This window comes from Eutrigla gurnardus (genome assembly GCF_963514095.1).
Source record: "Eutrigla gurnardus genome assembly, chromosome: 10".
Taxonomy (NCBI): domain Eukaryota; kingdom Metazoa; phylum Chordata; class Actinopteri; order Perciformes; family Triglidae; genus Eutrigla; species Eutrigla gurnardus.
This window is the reverse complement of record NC_139924.1, coordinates 6,313,579-6,332,594: the sequence shown is the minus strand read 5'-3', so window position 1 is coordinate 6,332,594 and position 19,016 is coordinate 6,313,579. Positions and strand designations below refer to the sequence as shown.

Below are 19,016 nucleotides of genomic sequence, written 5' to 3'. Positions count from 1 at the left end.
CATGCAGCCTGAGGCCTTCATTCACTCTTTGCTTGTCTCCACAGCTACTCGCGACGAGTCCCTCTGTGTGATCGCCAACCCGGCCTTTGTGGTGTATTCTTCCATCGTGTCCTTCTATGTCCCCTTCATCATCACTCTGCTGGTTTATGTGCAAATTTACGTGGTCCTGAGAAAGCGCAGGAAACGCGTCAACACCAAACCGAAGCAGCGCCCCTGTCTGGCTGCCGAGCCCGACGTGGCCACTTCGCTGAAGGTGAGCTTGCAAAATGGACACCTTTTTTTTTTTTGCAACTCTTTACAGCTTCAGTGTGAAACTACAATGAATAATTTCCTCACCCCAATTATACTTGATGGTTTTATGATGGCATTGTGTTACATTGCAACATAGCGTTAAGAAGAGAACCCATACAAGAAGAGAATTGATTTTGGGGGAAATCAATGGACAACATTCAAGGCAAGAGATTTAAAGGGCAAGGCTGAGTTACACCTCGGGCATTTTAGGTGTTTTTCTTTCCCCTGTTTCTGTAAATGAACTCATCTATAACTGGTTCCATCTAGGGGACCAACTTTAACCTTAATGTTACATTCACTGGCACATTTTCAGTGTTGAATGCATTCGCATCGTTTTAATTATGATGGCCCTCAAATGACCTTTTGCTTTTCTGACTATTGATTTTAATGACCGAGTGCAACCTCAATTGGCTCTGTGTAGGAAGTCAAGTCATGCTTTTGATACAGTGCACTGCATTACTCACCCCATGCATGGCTTCACCATGTGGTTTCTGCATGTGTCAGTGTGTGATCAGGTCAGGCAGAACATTTACAGCGGACATGGGAGTTTATAGGGAATATTACATTACATTACATACACAGGAAAATAATAAAACAAAAAAACAGAAAGGTTTGCAAATTTGCAACTTTATAAAGCCTCTGTTTTTTTTGTTTTTTTCCCTACAGTGGACCTAATATGCCATCATAGAATATAGACTTCACATTACTGTTTCATCTGTCGAGCCATTATGGCAGCATATTGACGGATTACGTACATGATCTTCACTGACTAAAAGCACATCATTTAAATAAAGTTTGCATCACCTTAGCTAAATAACAATTCCCTACACTGTCAGGTAAAATGGACTTGCAGCTGCAGTCGAAGCAGATAAACAACCTTTCTGTGCTCGAGCCCTTGCTTAGACGGCCCTTTCTCAGTTGTGCTTTGACATTGTACCCGCTTCCTGCCTGACACACTTGCTTTCATTTCAGGATAAGTGCACTCATCCAGAGGATGTGAGGTTGTGCACCATGATTGTTAAGTCTAATGGGAGTTTTCCTGTCAACAAGAAGAAAGTGGTGTGTGCTCTTTTTTTGTTTTGTTTTGTTTTTTTCTTCTTAAAAGTTCATTTTTGTTTTGCCTGTAAAATATTTAACAAGGTGTCACCTTGAAGGTTTATTCCATTTCTCAAGAGAAAATGCTTTAAAATGCAACTTTCTGCTCCTGTGAGCACAGCAAACCTGAATTAAAGACCGAAAGTCTGATCATTTATTATGTTTATTACCTGTTATACTAAATGCCACCCATTACCTGAATAACAAAATGACGATGAATGATGATGATCTCAATCTGTTTTTGTGTTCATCCTGACGTTGCTCAGATATTCATCAAAGATGGAGTCAATGAGGGGGAAGATCTGGAGCTGGATGAGCTGAACAATAGTGGCAGCAGCCAGAAACCGAGGCAGCAGCCACAGTGTGCTCATGGAGACGCTCCGGCCAACAGCCACCCGCTATTGATGCCCAACAAGGCTAACGCTAGCCCCACCTCCACACCTCCCACTCCCCCCGAGGAGGGCCAGAAAGCAGAAAAGAACGGAGATCCTGCCAAGGAGGCTCATGAGGGCCAAGCACCCGTCGTGGCCAAAGCCTTCCAGACACAGGCCTTGCCTAATGGCAAAACTCAGACCTCTGTGAAAACCCTGAGCAAGAGGAAGATCTCGCAGCAGAAGGAGAAGAAGGCCACTCAGATGTTGGCCATTGTCCTTGGTAAGTTGGTTTGCTTGCACCTGATTTTTTTATTTTCTCTCCTTTGGTATTAATCATTTAAAATCATTACAGTAGTTTTATGTAAAAATACACATCAAAGTGAAACTGACACTGAAATAAAGCATTTCCACAATCAATTAACCAACATTTTTTCCGTTATCAACTTGCAGATGCAAAACAATATGCAGTGATTAAAACATCAAACCAGCGGGTGATTCTGGGCAACTCATCAACACAAAATATTTGATTTTCTTCTAATTTAGCACAAGCAAATCTTATAATGTATACTTTTAGAATTTGTATTTTTCTTTCGCACAGACACCCAGCCCTCTTAGGTTCTAGGCTGCTTCCGTGTGTGTTTTTATGCGCTTGAAAACAAAACAGGCAGTGATGCAATGAAAAGAAATTGTTCTGATACTATTTTAGAGTCCAACTCAATTCATACTCATATTAGTGTCCAATATACGAGCCCGATTCTTCTTCTGACACTGTTTCTAATATTACATTTTTTTTCTCATGTCTCTTCAGGAGTATTCATCATATGCTGGCTGCCGTTTTTCATTACGCACATCTTGAACACCCACTGCACAAAATGCAAGGTCCCCGCCGAGATGTATAACGCTTTCACTTGGCTGGGCTACGTGAATAGTGCTGTAAATCCCATCATATACACCACCTTTAACGTCGAGTTCAGAAAGGCATTCATTAAGCTCTTGCACTGCTAAAATGCAGCATCACTTGTCTGAGCAGACTAAGAGCAAGAAATAAAAAATAAATAAATTTAAAAAAGCATCTCTTCTGGTAAATACCTCATCCTGTCAAGGAAAACGCACCACAGGAGGAAACTGCGATCTGCTTTTTAACGTTATGGAGCTGACTGACTGAAAAACTGACAGTGTCTTATCGAAAAGACATATTGGCTCTCTATGTGAATTGTTAGTGGAGTCCCGTTCTCCAGATCACTGAATGTAAAACAAGAAAATGTCTGTAACCATGATCTGTTTCATGGAGAAAATAAACAATTTAAAATCATTGTACTTGTCACGTAAGGAGCCATCTGTGTATACGACACACATCCAAACTGCTATTTATTGTGTGTACTCTACGTTTTGATGATGGAAAATCTTCTGCAGATCTTGTAGATATCGAGTCAGTGTTCATCGCAGTGTTAAAACTGAAACGTGAGCTCTTAACCCATCACTGATTGGAACATGTGTTAATGACGAGAGACGATTAATTTGCTGTATAAAGTGGCTATGCCAATATCCACATATTTGCAATTTTATAAATTGAAAAATCTATTATTATTATTATTATTATTATTATTATTATTATTATTGTTTGCTGTACATAGTTTTTATTTAAACTTTAACTGTGATTATATGCCTGCAATGGAAATGTGATGCATGCTACACTGCTCCTCTATTTGACTTCTGATGAAATGTATGTTACACAAGAGATGTCCAATAAATGAAGTTACGGGACACTGGAAAGTGCCACATGAATATCAGTGTTTGCCATGTGTGTGTATATAGATACACCCATAAATGACTTGACATTGCTCTGCAGCCTCTCTTACTCCCAGAACTGGTTTGCAGTTTGAGTAATGGTGTTTACTGGAAGTAACTCAGAGTTGTTGTGTGGCAAACTAATGACCTGCACTGTATGCGGACTTTGCAGCTCCCAGGTACGATCATCTGAATGTGTGCAGCCCCTGAAGCTGCTCCTGGGGGCTTTGCTGAGTTAGAATGAGGTGAACTTGGCAAAACTGACATTATAGATACGGCAATGCATCCGTACGAGTTGTTTTGGGCGAAGAAACCTGCAGTTCAACAATGAAGACTTCTTTATCAACAAAAATATGGTGATGTTTTGATGAGTATCAGCCAGAGTCTAGACAAGAAAATAAAGTCTGTAAAAGTGTTTGAATATTTGAGGGATTTGTTGATTTCTTGCAACAATACCGAATGCCTCCTTAAAAACGGTTTTACTTCAATACATTTATGAAAAGTACAATACTTTGAAATGTTATAATGTAATTAATCAGACACATGAGTAGCAAACTGATACCTATGTACCTGATTAATAGTGTGTCAATGAACTAGTGCAGTCTCTGCTAGGAATGGGCCCATTGCTTGGTTCCTGGTATTGGTGCTCACAGGGGTGTTGGGCGACTTGGCTGTGCAGGACCGGTCCAGGTCTTTACTGGTCTGGTCTGGCACTGGCACAGTAAAGAAGCATTTGGTCTCGCTGGGAACAAAATGCTCAAGTCCACAGAGTTTATTAATATAGGACGTGTCATGTGTCCAAATTTTTCAACAAATTCTATACAAACCCTTCATTGGAAACGAGCAATACAGCCACCAAGTATGAAGTCAAACAGATGGGAAGGAAGGACGGACAGAGACTCTTTTCTTTAGTTAGTCTCCTTCTCTCCCATGGGAAGTGTAATTGATGGAAAAAAGTGGAAAAGTTCCACCTTGGAAGCCCATGCTGTCTAAATCGCCATATTGAATTGATATTTGTCTATGATTTTGTTCCTGTGATCATTGTTGTCTTGATTTTCTTTGCTTTTGTAATTCTTTGACTTGATTCCTTGAGAATATTTGTCATTGGACAACAGTGGTTTGATTGGTCCTGGGGCTCACATGGGAGGGACTGAGAGTACTTCTACAATGGACCACACCGGGTCAGTTTGATGCCTCTGTGACTGATGAAGAATTCAAAATATTGTACTTTTTCATAAAGCATGCAACAGTGTTGTGAGTTATTTGGAAACCGAATATTGGTGGGTAAAGGTAATTTGTTGTGATGGAGGATAAAAAAAGTCCAGATTGACAAATGGAAATCCCCATTTAAAAATCAAACATTCCAGTCTGTGTGGAGGCATACTCACATAGTGCACTTCAGAAGTCAAGTGGACGGAGATCACCTCGGCTCAGGGAGGCTGTGGATTGCAGTGGTTCATGAGTAGTTTACATCACTGAGACTCGGGCATAACATCAAGTCTTCGAGATGATCAAAAACGGTCTAGCATTGCATCATTTCAGGAAATAACAGGAATAATAAGCTGGGCAAGCACATGATATCAGAGTTCCTATAATGCTGTTAGCCATCCAACCTCTGACAAAGGTAACAGTGAAAATGTGTCATGTTGTTGTGTCTGAACTGAAAGAAATAAATTGCTTTATATTGATGAATGAGTTGTCAAATGTAACTACATTACTACAACGGTGGAAGGAATAGCAGATCTTGTACTTAAGAAAAGTAGGAATACTGCATTGTCCTTGTGCTTCAAATAAAAGTCATTGTCAGCAAGAAATTGAATACGTGTCTGTCAAACAACTTTAACTAAAGCAAATTATTGTTTTATGTTTATTAAGGCCAGTTGCATTGTCTTTACTGGTGTACCATGCCAGTGGGTAACACTGTACAGTGAAGTAAAAATATTGTTATAAATCCCTGATTATAGCTTATAAGGGCCTAATCTCTTTAAATACCCTTTTTGTCTCTGTCAAACAGCAGCCGAATCAGAAGAGGGCATTCTGTCAGTTAGTGAGTCCCTTCAGGCAGCGGCTGACTGATGTGGTGTACTTGGTGACAGAGCTTAATGGACTTGCACCATCTCCTAGGACATTTGGGTTTTATTTGCCCGCGGCAAATACTATCAGAGCAAAGTTTTCACGGACGACTCCAAAAGGTTCTATTAAAACTGCAAATGAGATGTGGTGTTGAGCCTGATTTATTCCCTATAGGTGAATGGGAGGTTGAGAACTAACCTGTCAGAAATATTTATGCGTAAAAAGAATGTCCTATTGTACCATGTGTCTGCTTTACTGGCACAGACCCATGATCCTTATGCATTATCTCTAGTATATATGGATCTGCCGTAGTTCTGTGTGACACGTGTGTGTATATAATATTCCCAGAATAAATTCCAGAGGGGGAATTTTCCACACAAATGCAATGGACCAGCACCAATCATGTCTGGCACATGCTGCCTGTTGCCATTGTTCCCATCTTCATAACGGCTAATGAATCATTTTAATTAGCAGCTGTACTGGTTCACAATTTGCATTATATTATTTATGTGATTTATTTATCTTAGCGGTTAGTTAGTCTAAGTCAACCCTACACACCTAAATTATGTTCATCCAGTGTTTGTTTTTTCTATGCTTTTGGAGGTTCTTGCTATTTATAGCTTTAAAATTTGAATTTGCAGCGTGTTTGCTGGGTGTGTGAATTATTAACATTCAGTAACTGTTATACGGAGGAGGTGACATGAAGAAGAAAAAAACCGAAGGTAAAAAAAATAAATAAATAAAAACTGAGAAGAGGTATGTTTTTGAAAAAAAAAAGAAACTCGAGATCTCGAGTTTCTTTTTTTTTTTTTTTTCAATAAATCTTTATTGAGTTTCTTTCGGGGTCTGCAGCCTTCGGAGGACCCAGCCTACGCGGTCTACGGAGGCAACGCCTTCGGAGACTCCTCCGAAGGCGTTGTGTATATATATATATATACAATATATATATATATATATATATATATACATACAAACATACATACATACATACATACATATATATATATATAAAACATATCCTCTTTAGTTTGCTGCTGTGTTCTATCGCTTGAGCACCATAGTCACGTTGACTTTGTTGTCCGACTTGACAGCGTTTGGCTACAGTCTCTTTTAGAGCCCGCCCCCTCAGACACCTGCAGCTCTCGTCGGCGTGATAAGTCAAGTCAAGCCAAGACCATCCTGAACAAGCCTACTGTTTCAATCCCGTGTCAGCAATAAAAGTTTAGAAAAGACTGTGTGGTCATTTACTTGTTTTGTTTTGTCAGACCGTCCCATTTACCGACGGTTGACCCACGCCTTCGGAGGAGTCTCCGAAGGCGTTGCCTCCATAGACCGCGTAGGCTGGGTCCTCCGAAGGCTGCAGACCCCAAAAGAAACTCAATAAAGATTTATTGAAAAAAAAAAAAAAAGAAACTCGAGATCTCGCGTTTGTCCCCAGTACATACCTCTTCTCAGTTTTTTTTTTTTTACCTTCGGTTTTTTTTTTCCTTCATGTCACCTCCAGGGCTCCGTAGTTATTGACGTGTGTCAAATTCACTTGAAATTTACACCAAACACAAGACAAGGACACATAATCACACATATAGGCTACTGTAGAAACAATGGTTATTCTTCACAAGAGCTTTTGTCAGTCTATCAAATGCAGCGGTTTTGATCCCTCCTTTATCATTGCTGCTGCTCAGCAATTCCAGGTTTTTGATCCATTTCTGATTACATCAGGGGAAATTTCTTGAATGCTGGCCAGCCTGCTCCCAGGCTACAATGTTGATGCAAACTAAAAACAAGCTAACCTCGGCAGTCTGTTGTGCATGCAGTCTGCTGCAGCATGAAACGCTGGTCTCTGGAGAGAGACGTTTCTCATGTGTGTCTTCCCCTTATCATCCCACTTCAGTCTCCAGTGCTGGTTTTCCCTCATCACCTCTATGGTCACTGGGTGTGTGGAGCTCAGTGACATGGCATGTCCAAAAATAGTCCCCGGGGTTGTGGAGGGAGAGTTCAAACAGAGGTGGGATACAGTGGCGCAACTACCCAGTGTCAGAGGGGTAGCAAATAAAAAATGAATGTGCCAGACATCATCATGTATGGGCTTTAAACAATACAGGTTTATTTTAAAGTATATAAGCCACTGTAAGGGTTGGGGTTAGTGCCTATCTATTATTTTGGCTGTATCTCTGAAACGGTAAGTCATAGAGACACAGGCTAAACACTGGCGTTTTCAGAAGGGTCGAATTAGGTCTGACACCATCCACTCCCGAGTTTCTATGACCCTCCATTCCCGAGATATAAGCAGAAATGTGAAAATTGGCATTAGGGTTGGGGTTAGTGCCTATCTTTTTTTTTATTTCGGCGGTATCTCCTGAACGGTAAGTCGTAGAGACTCGGGCCAAAGCCTGGCGTGTTCAGAGGGATCAAATTAGGTGAGACGCCCACTCTCGAGTCTCTATGACCCTCCGTTCCCATGATTTAAGCAAACGTGAAAATTGGCATTAGGGTTAAGGTTAGGGTTAGGTTGGGGTTAGGCTTGGGAATGGGGTTGGTTAGGGTTAGGGTTGGGGTTTGTAGGTTCAGGATTAGATTTTTGTGCACAGGCCTATTGATCTGGGAGTGGAGTCTGGAGGAGTCCAAGCGGCCTCAGTGGGTGTATGATGTGGTGGTGTGGTTGGTTAGGCTCTGATCCCTGATCCCGGAGGCCAGGGAGGATCCCCAGGCAAAGCTCGTCTGTGTGGACCATGGGGCAGAAGAAAAGGTTGTACCTGCTGCTACCCGAGAGACAGCTGGGGAGAAGTTTTGTTTTCGGGCAGCAGCGTGAGTGGTCGATGAACTTTGAATGGGGGGGGGGGGGGGGGGGGGGTGGATTCTGGGTTTTTAACCCTCTACTATTCCTATCTCGGTTTGTCGATCATACAATCCAACCAATCCATTCAACGAACCAAGGCAACTAGCTGGCCAATTACAGGTGTTGGGGGGGCGGGTCACTGAGTTAACAACAAGTTATTTAGCTGTGGTGTTCGGCATGGATGTCCGTATTTTTCCCCAAAAAATACACGGACAAGAAGTGAGGACGCGAACGGGAGCGAGCAGGAAGCAGCAATATTTCCTTCTACTGGAAACGTCAGCACCGAAGTCAACCGTAACACTGGAGTAAACATTCATGCTAGGAGAGGTAGCTCCCTAGCTGCTGTAGCTACCTCTCCTAGTATGAGTTCAGTGTTCAGGTTGACATCAGTGCTTCTGTTTCCAGGAGAAGTGAAGCTGTATGGTGCTCTCTGCATGCCACAACCCTTGTTGTCGGTCTTCTTGAATAAATGCTCGAGTTGCATTAATGGACACAGCACTACACTATTTTGTTTGTTTTTTAGATTTTGGGATGAACTGCCCCTTTTTAGTAAGAGGAAAATTACTTCTCCGCACTGTAGCAGTGGTCAGGAAGCCATTGTTCTGCCTGAAGCAAATAAAATGTAGGTTGAAAAACTTTGCCCCCCTGAAAAAATGTAATGCCCCCCCCTAAAAAAATGTCTGCAGCCGGGTCTGCATGGGGCAGAGGAAAAGGGTGCACTGGCTGCTGCCCGAGATATGGATGAGATAAAAAAAAAATATGAATATATTAAAATGTTAAGAATTGTTTTAAATGAATTAATAAAATAAAATAAAAATAAAAAGAATGAATAAACTTTTTTTTTTATTTTTTATTTTAAGATCCCATATTATACTGTTTTTCATCAATTTCAGCTGTAAAAATTGCTCAAATGAGCTGAGAACAGGCTGTTTGTGTGTCTGCACCTTTAAATGCTAATGAGCTCCGTCTGTCATCATCGCCCGGAGAGAGACGGAGACGATCTAGCGGTAGCATGCACAAATGTTTGCGTGGATGTATCGCTATGGCTCGCCTATGTGTCTCAGGTGAAGTTGCTGGTCCCGTATGGTTGTAACGGATCCTTTTAGAGGGTCAGTGTTGAGGCAAAGCCAGCTTTGTACTGACCCTCGTTACTGAAGCAGTCCGATGTGAAGTGGTTAGCACACACATACAAGCTAACACGAACCTTAACCGGCACATTGTCATTAAAAATGAAACACAAGAGACCCGGACCGTCGTGCATGGCGTTCTGTCGGACACGCCCCCGGGTTCCATCTGACCGGAGGCAGCAGTGAAGACGCACCAGAGCGCTGAGACAGAGGGAGGATTGTCTCCAGCTTCACCCACACCGGGATTTATTCACGGAGCACCAGTTGGGTCACCCAGCGCCATGACCAGTAAGTCGAGCTGCGCTCTCCCCGCTGTGTTGCGAAACGCCCCCTCTGGGATATCTCCTATCATCAGAGGAGTTCAGCCTATGAAAATGACTCCCTTCGTTACATAACAACAGGAGCTGAATCTGAACAGCCTGTAGGAGCGCTGTTGTACCAGTGGGGGGGCTGCAGAGACCATGCAGGAGTCGTTTGTTCTCATCATTCTGGGAGTTGACAGGCTTGGGGAGGACCAGTTTATAGGTGTACCAGAGAAAACCTGTTTTTCATAACCCCCCCTCCCTTTGGAGGACACTCTTAATTCACTGAGTCATGATGGCTTTTCTGGAATTATTCAAACCTTCTATACCTAGGAACTGATTCCCTAAGTCTGATTACTGTTGGACCAACAACGTGCAGTGTTTGTTCTCTGCCCCTGAGCCTGCAGGGTACAGTATGTGCTTTGTGAGACAAAGCAGCACAATATGGTAATATCTTTGGTGAAGTTATCCTCTAAAAGTCAAAGAGTTCCAAGCTCCATTGTTCTGCCTACGAGACACAAAGAGGAAGTGTAGAAGATGTTTTTAATTGTCTGCTTTGTGAGAAGTCTGTGCTGGTTATGAGGCTCCGTTTCCAGGAACGGTTGCTTGAATTGTATTTGTAGGCCAATTATTGTTTTTACATTATTTCCAAAATGTTTAAATGCTTTCGCTTATTGTTTGTAAAAACACCACTCAATGGTCAATCGCTGCATCAGCATTAACGCTTTTGCACTTCAGCACATGCTTTATCTTTTGGTCTCTGTGGTTAGGATTAAAACACAGTATGAATCTATGCTTTTGGTGTGAAATATCTGTGCAATGCCAGATTTCTAAATATTTAATAGGGAGTTTGGTTGGTTAGTGAATTTATAAGTGGGTAATCTACTAAATAAGAAAAACATTTGTGGTATTTTTGCTTGCCTTCACTCAGCAAGTGTGCAGCAGAAAATCTCAGAAGGCATGCTCCTCGTGGGAGGACATGGAGCAAAAAAAAGGAAAACTGTCAGGTTTTAATGATTTCTGAGGCAAATTACGGTTGATGGCAGACATTGACCTTCACTTTGGGTTCACCTTTGAAGAGAGGCGGCCTGTGGCCTCTATTAGAAGCTTTATAAGACTCTACAGGAATATCCTGACCATACCAAAGACAGGATTATTGTCATAATATTTTCTTTTCTTCTTCTTAAGCTACATCTCTAGCATTAAGAGTTCATAAGTGGTCATTAATGTTGGTCTTATTGTGTGCTCCCTGCTTAAAAGAATAATTGGATAACGTCATCTTTGAAATCACAGTATTATTAATGTATATTAACTTGATACCAGTAACCCATCGTTGCAGATCATTATTTGCATACATTATGTTGATATCAGTGGAGCGCTCGGCTGGCCTGCCCACATTAACGTCAAGGAGCTGATATGACATTTGAAGAAGCCCTTTTAAAGCACAGCATTCTCTGCACTCTTATCACCTCTCAGGCTCAAATGAGGCACTCACACCACTCTGAGAACCCCTCAAGGATATCAGCACATAGTTATTGCATATATACATAATTTAATTATTGCATTCAGTTGGATGTTGAAAGAAATGCCTCCTAATAGTATGATTAATTCCCCCCTTGTCACAACTCTTGACTGAGGCATTTACGGCTTTGAATATGGCATTAACCTCACGGTTCTCACACACACTCATTTTCTTTTACTTTCTCCACTTAAGCAATGGCGTATAACAGAGATTGAAAGGGATGACCAAGGTGCAACAAGGACATCCCTTTGTTGCACAGTTGTTGTTATGTTTTAGGCATGCCGATCAATCATTAGCAGTAACTTTTATGTGCCTCAGTGAATATGTAGCAATAATGTCTCAGATGAGATATGAATAAATATGAGAAACAATAGAGTTGAAATGCATTCCGTATGTTAAATATGTCACCTTCATTAAAAACATTTAGATGTTTGCATTGAACATGTTCATCGTCAAGATAAGTGCTAATTGTGATTTACCTGTTCATGTGACTTTTGCATCTTTAGAAGAGATGGAGCAGCGCAAATCGTAATGCCATTAGAGAGGAAGCAGTCCATCTTTCACAGTGGCAGCAGCAGCAAATCAATTGCATGGTGGAGGCAAGTTAAAGTGTCGAACCACAACACAGTGAAGCTTAAAAACGTGGATGTCGCTTTTAATCTCAAAGGCTGCCCGAGGGGGAGAAAATTGTAAGACAAGAAAATATTGCAATGATTGGATATGGTTCTACATCTTTCTTCTCTGATTCTGCAAACTTGGCTTGGCATGCATGACCGTGTGATCAAAGCAAATGACTGAAGAGCCGAGCTTTTTTCACCCAAACCCTCTTCCACTTGCCTCCTCTCTCTCTCACTGATTCCCACCTGGCTCTTGTCTGCTTTAGTGGACGTCTGAGAAGATGCGGGTCCAAGTCATTTGTAATCGTTTATTCCCCCGAGGCAGAGTATCTATTAAAATCTTAACACAATCTATAGAATCAGAAGCCTGGGATTGGTACAGGAGCAGTAGGATGTGTTGTTAATTGTGCTGGGGGTGAAAGTGAGAGATTGGAGAGCTCTCTTGGTGCCATAATCACATCCTTGTGATGAATCCTTCCTTCTCTCTCTCTCTCTCTCTCTCTCTCTCTCTCTCTCTCTCTCTCTCTCTCTGTCTCCACTTTAGCCCTGTTTAATGTGTTCCACTTTCTGCTTCCCTGTCCACCCCCCCCCCCCAGTCCTTTCCTCTCTTCACTCCCCTCCACAATCAGAGAGAGGAGAAGCCTTTGATTGCTGCACCTGGCTCACGCAAACAGAAAGACATCCGTTTGATTTCTTTACTCTGTACTATTAGACAAGTACAAATAACTGTTTCTCCCTCGATGCGTTTAGGCATGAAAACTCCGATCACCAAGCTCACTTCTGTCACATATCCCGCTAATGGCTGGAGGGAGTTTAAGGTTGTTGTATTTTACAGTCTACAGTCTAAATCGGTTCACTTTTAATTTAACAATAAAACAAACAGCCAGGAGAAGTGTCTTTCATAGGGATTCTTTTTAAATCAGAGAAGGTACCTAATATTTTGTGCAATCAGCAAAATTCCAACACTGTCAACATTAATAACATTAGTGAGCATCCTTCCGACTTTGCTTTCCTTCCGGCATCCTATGCACACTGTGGGTCCTTTAAGAGACTTTAGAGAGTTGAGACTCTTTGGTCTATGTCAGCTAATACCCAAGAGACCACATCAACATCCTTGCAGCTGAGGCATCACAGATAGAGCTTGACAGTCAGTTAAAAGTGAGTGATTTACCATGACATGACTGCCAACTTCTGTGTAGGTAACAACCTGATGGAAAGGAAAAAGGGCGATTAGTATCTACACTGTGTCTAATTGAAGGTTTTAGGTCTTTCCGATACCATTCTTACCTTAATCTACACTTGTAGAGAATGATTAATGTTCTCCACTAAATCCTTTATAACTGGTGTAAAGAAGCCCGGAAGGATTATAATAGATAGCCTAATCTCAATTCATGTTTTCCACCTTGCTGCGAAGACTATCAAGGATGTCATTGGTGCTACCAAAGGAGATTTGGCCCAATTTTATTGGCAATTTGACCCTTTGGGGGGTTATAAATGAAGGTAAAATAGGAGGTTATAGTGTTATCAACACAGATAAATCAAGCTATCACGTGCCAGTAGAGGTTGAGTTTTATTGTTGGGTAATGTTTTCAGTTTTTACAACCAAATCAAAGGCGTCATGGTGCAATGCAGCTGCAATCTCACTGTGCTTTTCCTCAGCTGCTTTAACAGGGAACAGCCTTCCTTCATTTCCAACTGATGAGGGAAGGCCAACGTTGTAACCTGAAGAACTGTCATGTTTTAAAGCAACATAACGTTAGCAAACAGATGCTGCAGCAACATTCAGTGTTCCTCCAGAAACACCTTCAATAAGTCAACACTGATTTCACTAATCTGATATGTTGCTTGTTGCTTACATTATTAGTGACATTTCTTATCAAAACCTGAATCTTAGCTGAATCATGCTGCGTCATCGTTTATTTTTAAAAATCCCGTACCATCTCGTGCAGCACAGTAAATATGTGCGCCAGCGTGCACGCTGTGTGGCATGCATGCCATTCCTTACTCAATAATGCATAGAGTGAGTGACTGCGGAGCCTGTTGAGAGTGACAGGAAGTGAGCTAAAGCTTTGAGGTGTGTTCATGTAAGGGACGGAGAGAGGCTTGTGATAAAATCAGTTCCTGTTCATCTGTAATCTTTCACTGGAGCCTGAAGGACAAGAGGTGGGAGGCAGGAGGAAATGAAAAATACATATCTGAGTGGTGTTTGACTCACTGTCCGTTCGTCCAAGGAGAGAAGTGTTTGGACGTTATGATGTTGTGATCACATCTCCACTGCGCTCACTCTAGTAGCAATATATCTTTTTGTCATTAATCTGCAGCATGAAACTTTGAAAGAGTTAGTATCGAGTGTATTAAAACATGAAAGCCCTGCAACTCCACACACACATCCCTTCAGAAAATGCCCTTCTAATTATATTAAAGTCCTGATGATGCAAAACATGGATTTCTTTGTATAAATTATTTATATCTCACTGAATAACCATCAATATATCTATCACAAGCACCAGTGTTGCAGAGACAGTTATTTAATTTTGCCCAAAGGCTTAAGACCAAAAAACAAACATAAATAAGCTCCACAGAGAATAATGTGTTTTATGGTAAATTGTGCAACCTCTTTTTTGTAATTTATCCATTAAGTCTGATTAGAGCCTTTGAGTCAGAACACAAAAAAGCAAATTCATTAGGTGAACATGCACAGGGGCGGCACTGCACTCAAAGCAGCCATCGACTCTGTTCCCCAGTCTGACGAGGACAAAAACACACAATTATATATCATTACAAAAAACAGCCAAATCATTTGGCTACGCAAATGACACTTTCAACAGCATTCAATGGTCTGCACAGCATTATGCTCTGTTCTCACTCACACACTCAATTAGGGCAGCGTGGACACTGGCCATGTCACTACCCTGGTGGTGAATCATACTAGGCATATCTGTGAAGCTTCTCAGTCATCCAGGTCGCGGTAATCCTTGAAAGTTTTGTCTTGGGCAACTGGAATTGCTTTAAGTTTTTGAAAGCATTTCTCCTTTCATCCAAGTGGCTTATTGAGTTCACACTGAATAGTATGGAGTTCAGGTATCTAACCTCTTGTTACTACCGTCAGAGGCATGTCACTCTCACAGGAGTGGGATGGGTCATCTGCGAGTCCCATCCTGCCAGTATGTGAGTCATCACATGAGTCAGAGTGTGGAAAGTTGTTGATTTGTCTGGGGACTGATCCAAGGACTGTGCTGTTTGTGGCTGAATGTTGTGGAAGTATGGAGGTAGCTAACGAGTGAGCCTTCCTTCTCAACCCCGTTGAGAGTTGCTCATGCACCAGTAGGAGCTTCGATCGGAAAGTGACAGGCACTACGCTTTAAACTATGACGCTCTTCGCACCGCTCTACATTCAGCTTTGCTCGTGTCCGTTTCCGCTCATCATGCATACACTACACTTCTGTATTCACAGGAAACAACGAATGAAAATTAATTTCTTTTTTTACCTTTAAAGGTCAGTTTTCCTGATGTTGGAAGACCGTGTGAGTGTCTTGATATTGGTTTTTGTTAGGTTGCTTTCCCCTCTTATTTTGTAATGTTTGTCTCTTGTAATGATTTCCTGTTTTGTACTTCCTGGTCCCTGTGCTAACCTCTCGTTTCTGGTTTCTTGACTCCCCCGCCCTCTCCCCCATTCTGCCCTCATGTGTCTCACCTGTGCCATTGTCTCGCCGCCGCCTCCTGTGATTAGTCTTGTCAGCCTTCCCTCTTGTCTGCTCAGCTGTGCCCCGTTCCTAATCAACCCTGGTGTATATAGCCTGTGTGTCCCCCTGCCTCATTGTAGGTTCATCCTGGTTCTGATGTGCATGGTCCCCGGTTGTCTGTTGGCTTATTCGCTTTTCCTTTTGAATGCTTTTTTTGCCCTTGTAGCCTAGCTTGTTTGGACTTTGTTGTGTTAGTTAATATAATGTTCATTTACCTTTTTGCCTCTGCCTGCATTTGGGTCCAATACACCATTTCACACCGCACACCCCATGACAGTGAGGGCTCCTATTGTTGATCAGTCATAATAAGTCAATAATCTTCATATCATCCATATCCAGTGGCTGTGCTTTGAATTAATAATTACATCTAGTGTTTTGACAGAATTTCCCTGACAATGTCACATGACTTCCACCTGTACCTACAGACATGTAGAGCGTCTTAGTTAGAAGGGGACAGCTGACCAGCTGTGTGTCATCCAGTCCTGAAGTGTGAGATCCTGCTGCCTATGCTAAGTGTACTGCCCATATATTGTAATGTGTAAGGGCTTCCTGCTCTACACAGAGGGAGAGGGAGATCCACCATTAATCATTTTACAGGAAGATGACAACACCAAGAAAAGGGAGTTGAGGGGATAATAAGAACACACAGAAGAAAACAAGGCCATTCAGTTGCAATAGGTCAACAGCTTCAAGAACACATTCTGCTGTATGGGAATAGATTCTGATTCTAGATTGTCCAGGCAATTATTGAGAATAATGGGCTTCATTCACCAACCATTCAGAGAGTTCTGTAGTAAAACACACTGCAGAATCCAAGGACACTCAAGGTACACTCACACACATGTTTTATTTAATTATAAAGTTGTCAACAGTACTATTTTTTATCATTCATAATATTTTTTATTGGCTTTACAGTTGGAACCGCTTAATGTGATCATTTTGTCTTTCAACACTTAGCATCTCATGGATCTTTTTGTATGCTCTTTTTATATATATACTAATGCAACCAAATATGCTCATTTTCCACTTCAGAACAAATTATGTTTTTTTAAGTTTTTGCGAATGCGGTTTTGTGACTTTTCTAAGGAACTTTCTTAGGAACAAAGTTAAGAAAAATCTTTCTAAAGGTGTGCTCTTTTTACAGGTTTCTTATTCAAAGTGTTTACTGGTGAAAGAGCACTAGCAGCAAGCAACAACCTTGGAGATTCAGAGAGTCTGCCCGAGGTGTTTTTTCGTCAGCGACCTCACACTACACTCAACACTGTAATACTGCAGAGTGTGAGGTCGCTAAGAGATGACAAGCCCAAAAAAATATTTTCAAAATCATCCCTCAGGAGAGATGGTATATCACTCACACAATTACCACATGGCAAGTAGGAGAGCTGCCTGCCTGGCCCTGCTGAGTCAGCATACCTGGATCAAAAGACACAGCTGCATCAGTCGTGATTGCAGCTGCTTAACACCACAGGGCTCGATGGCCAGATTAACCCTGCCAGTTGAGAGGAGCTCCGGAGAAAATTTGTAATGGCTCTCCTCTGAGAAGCTAAATATACCGATAAGTAGCAAGATTACATCCTATCATTAAGATGAGAGCTGTGAGTGTCGGACGGGCCTTTTTAATAGTGCAACGAAAGAACATTTTAAAATCTTTAAAATGTCTTCAACTCTTAAACAGGCCGAAGAGCGTAACATCAGACAAGAAGATGAAACTGCTCCTCCAGAGCAGGACCATAAACATATTATTTAATTGTGCGTCCATTATCCATCCATTATTAACCGCTTATGGAATTTTTTCAACCGGTTCAGTTAAAGCACTTACGAAACAATCAAAGGAAACAATAGAATACAACATATAGGATAGAGCACATGGTGGACAACGAATAATTTTGAAAGCTATTGTATTCTATGTGACTGATGTGAATATGTTTCATAGGCAGAGTAATTTAAAAAGGTGAAAAAAGAGCATTGAAGCCCTCTTCCTTCCTTCCTTCTTGTTGTTTGTTGTGCCAGCAAGTATACATGACATTCTCTTCTTCCTGCTTGTCTCCCTATTAGAAAATGAAATTAGTTTAGGTGCCTGCAAACCCAATTACTGGCTGATAGAAGGTATCCGATGTGTCACCCTATGTGTAAAAAGGTTGGGGCAGCACCATTGATTTAGGTCGAGCCTGATTAGACCTTGTCGGGAAAAAGTGTGTTTAATTTTTCAGGAACTGTCAGCACAACAATGGTGTAGTTAAACACAAAGGCTTGTTTTGTTACAACGATAGATGGACGAAGAATGTTGATACAAATCACGTCTCTGCGGATTCCACGCATGTGTATCGTTCCAATCTGTTGAGTTGTCACCAGATGCTTTACCGTAGGTTACAATCACACAAAAATTGTTTGCTTCCTATGTTTGAGACACTGAAGGCCTCGTAAATTCTGGATGGGAGTTGCTGCAGAAGAAGTTACACAACTATAAATCATCCATCCCGATGTGAAATACATAGACGTCTCCAGGGAGCCTCTTTTCATAATGTGATAGATGCTTCTCAAACTGTAGAGGATGAATGACAATGAGAGCACGTTCAGCAGATACTTTGTCTTCTGATGTAAGCCATGTGACATCATTGTTTGCCCACATATAGGCTTTACAAAGGCGGGTCAGCCCGGTATGTAGACCTTTAACGCAGCAGCCACTTTCGCACGTCATAGTCGGGTAAAAACAGGTGGAATTGATCAACTTTACCATACTATTTAGTGTCACAGCCATTCCACTGAGCCAGCAAGGGCAACACCAGGTCCCTGGCCCACCTGCACCAGGACCATAATACATGTTATCATGTGTTTACCCTGCAATGACATGTCAAATTGCAATTTTTGCATTATTTTTATAGATCACTTGAGTGAGCGCTGTCTCCTGATAAATTAGCGTGGCCAAAGACCACTATGCTATGCTATGAAGCAGTTAATGTAAATAAACTACTTCCTCTGGTTAATTTTCAAAGTAAAGTTAGACGTTTTTAGTTATGATAAAGAGGGTCATCATACACAGCTTAGTGTAGGTGAGTAAGGTTTTAGTTGAGGTCTGCTAAATCCCCTAAATGTAAATGGAAGTTGAGGTCAGAAGTTGACCGTATTTGTAGACTTTAAAGTCAGTGGGTTAGTTTTCACTGGTCAGCTGAACAGCCACAGGCAAGTGTAATTGTACCGAGCCTTAAACCTCCAACAAACACAGCATGCCTTTTCCAATTTGTCTAATC

At 41.6% G+C, this 19,016-nt stretch overlaps 1 protein-coding gene across 1 annotated transcript in view; it reads left to right on the top strand.

The window, feature by feature from the left end:
- The window catches only part of drd2a (dopamine receptor D2a), a 33,571-nt gene extending 29,151 nt beyond the window's left edge, over positions 1-4,420 (top strand). Inside the window, exons 5-8 of the mRNA XM_084019223.1 lie at positions 45-253; positions 1,264-1,350; positions 1,653-2,040; positions 2,569-4,420. Of these exons, the coding sequence (XP_083875349.1) occupies positions 45-253; positions 1,264-1,350; positions 1,653-2,040; positions 2,569-2,765 (881 nt within the window). The 3' untranslated portion in view covers positions 2,766-4,420. The remainder of the gene's footprint in view (positions 1-44; positions 254-1,263; positions 1,351-1,652; positions 2,041-2,568) is intronic.
- The last annotated feature ends 14,596 nt before the right edge of the window (positions 4,421-19,016 follow it).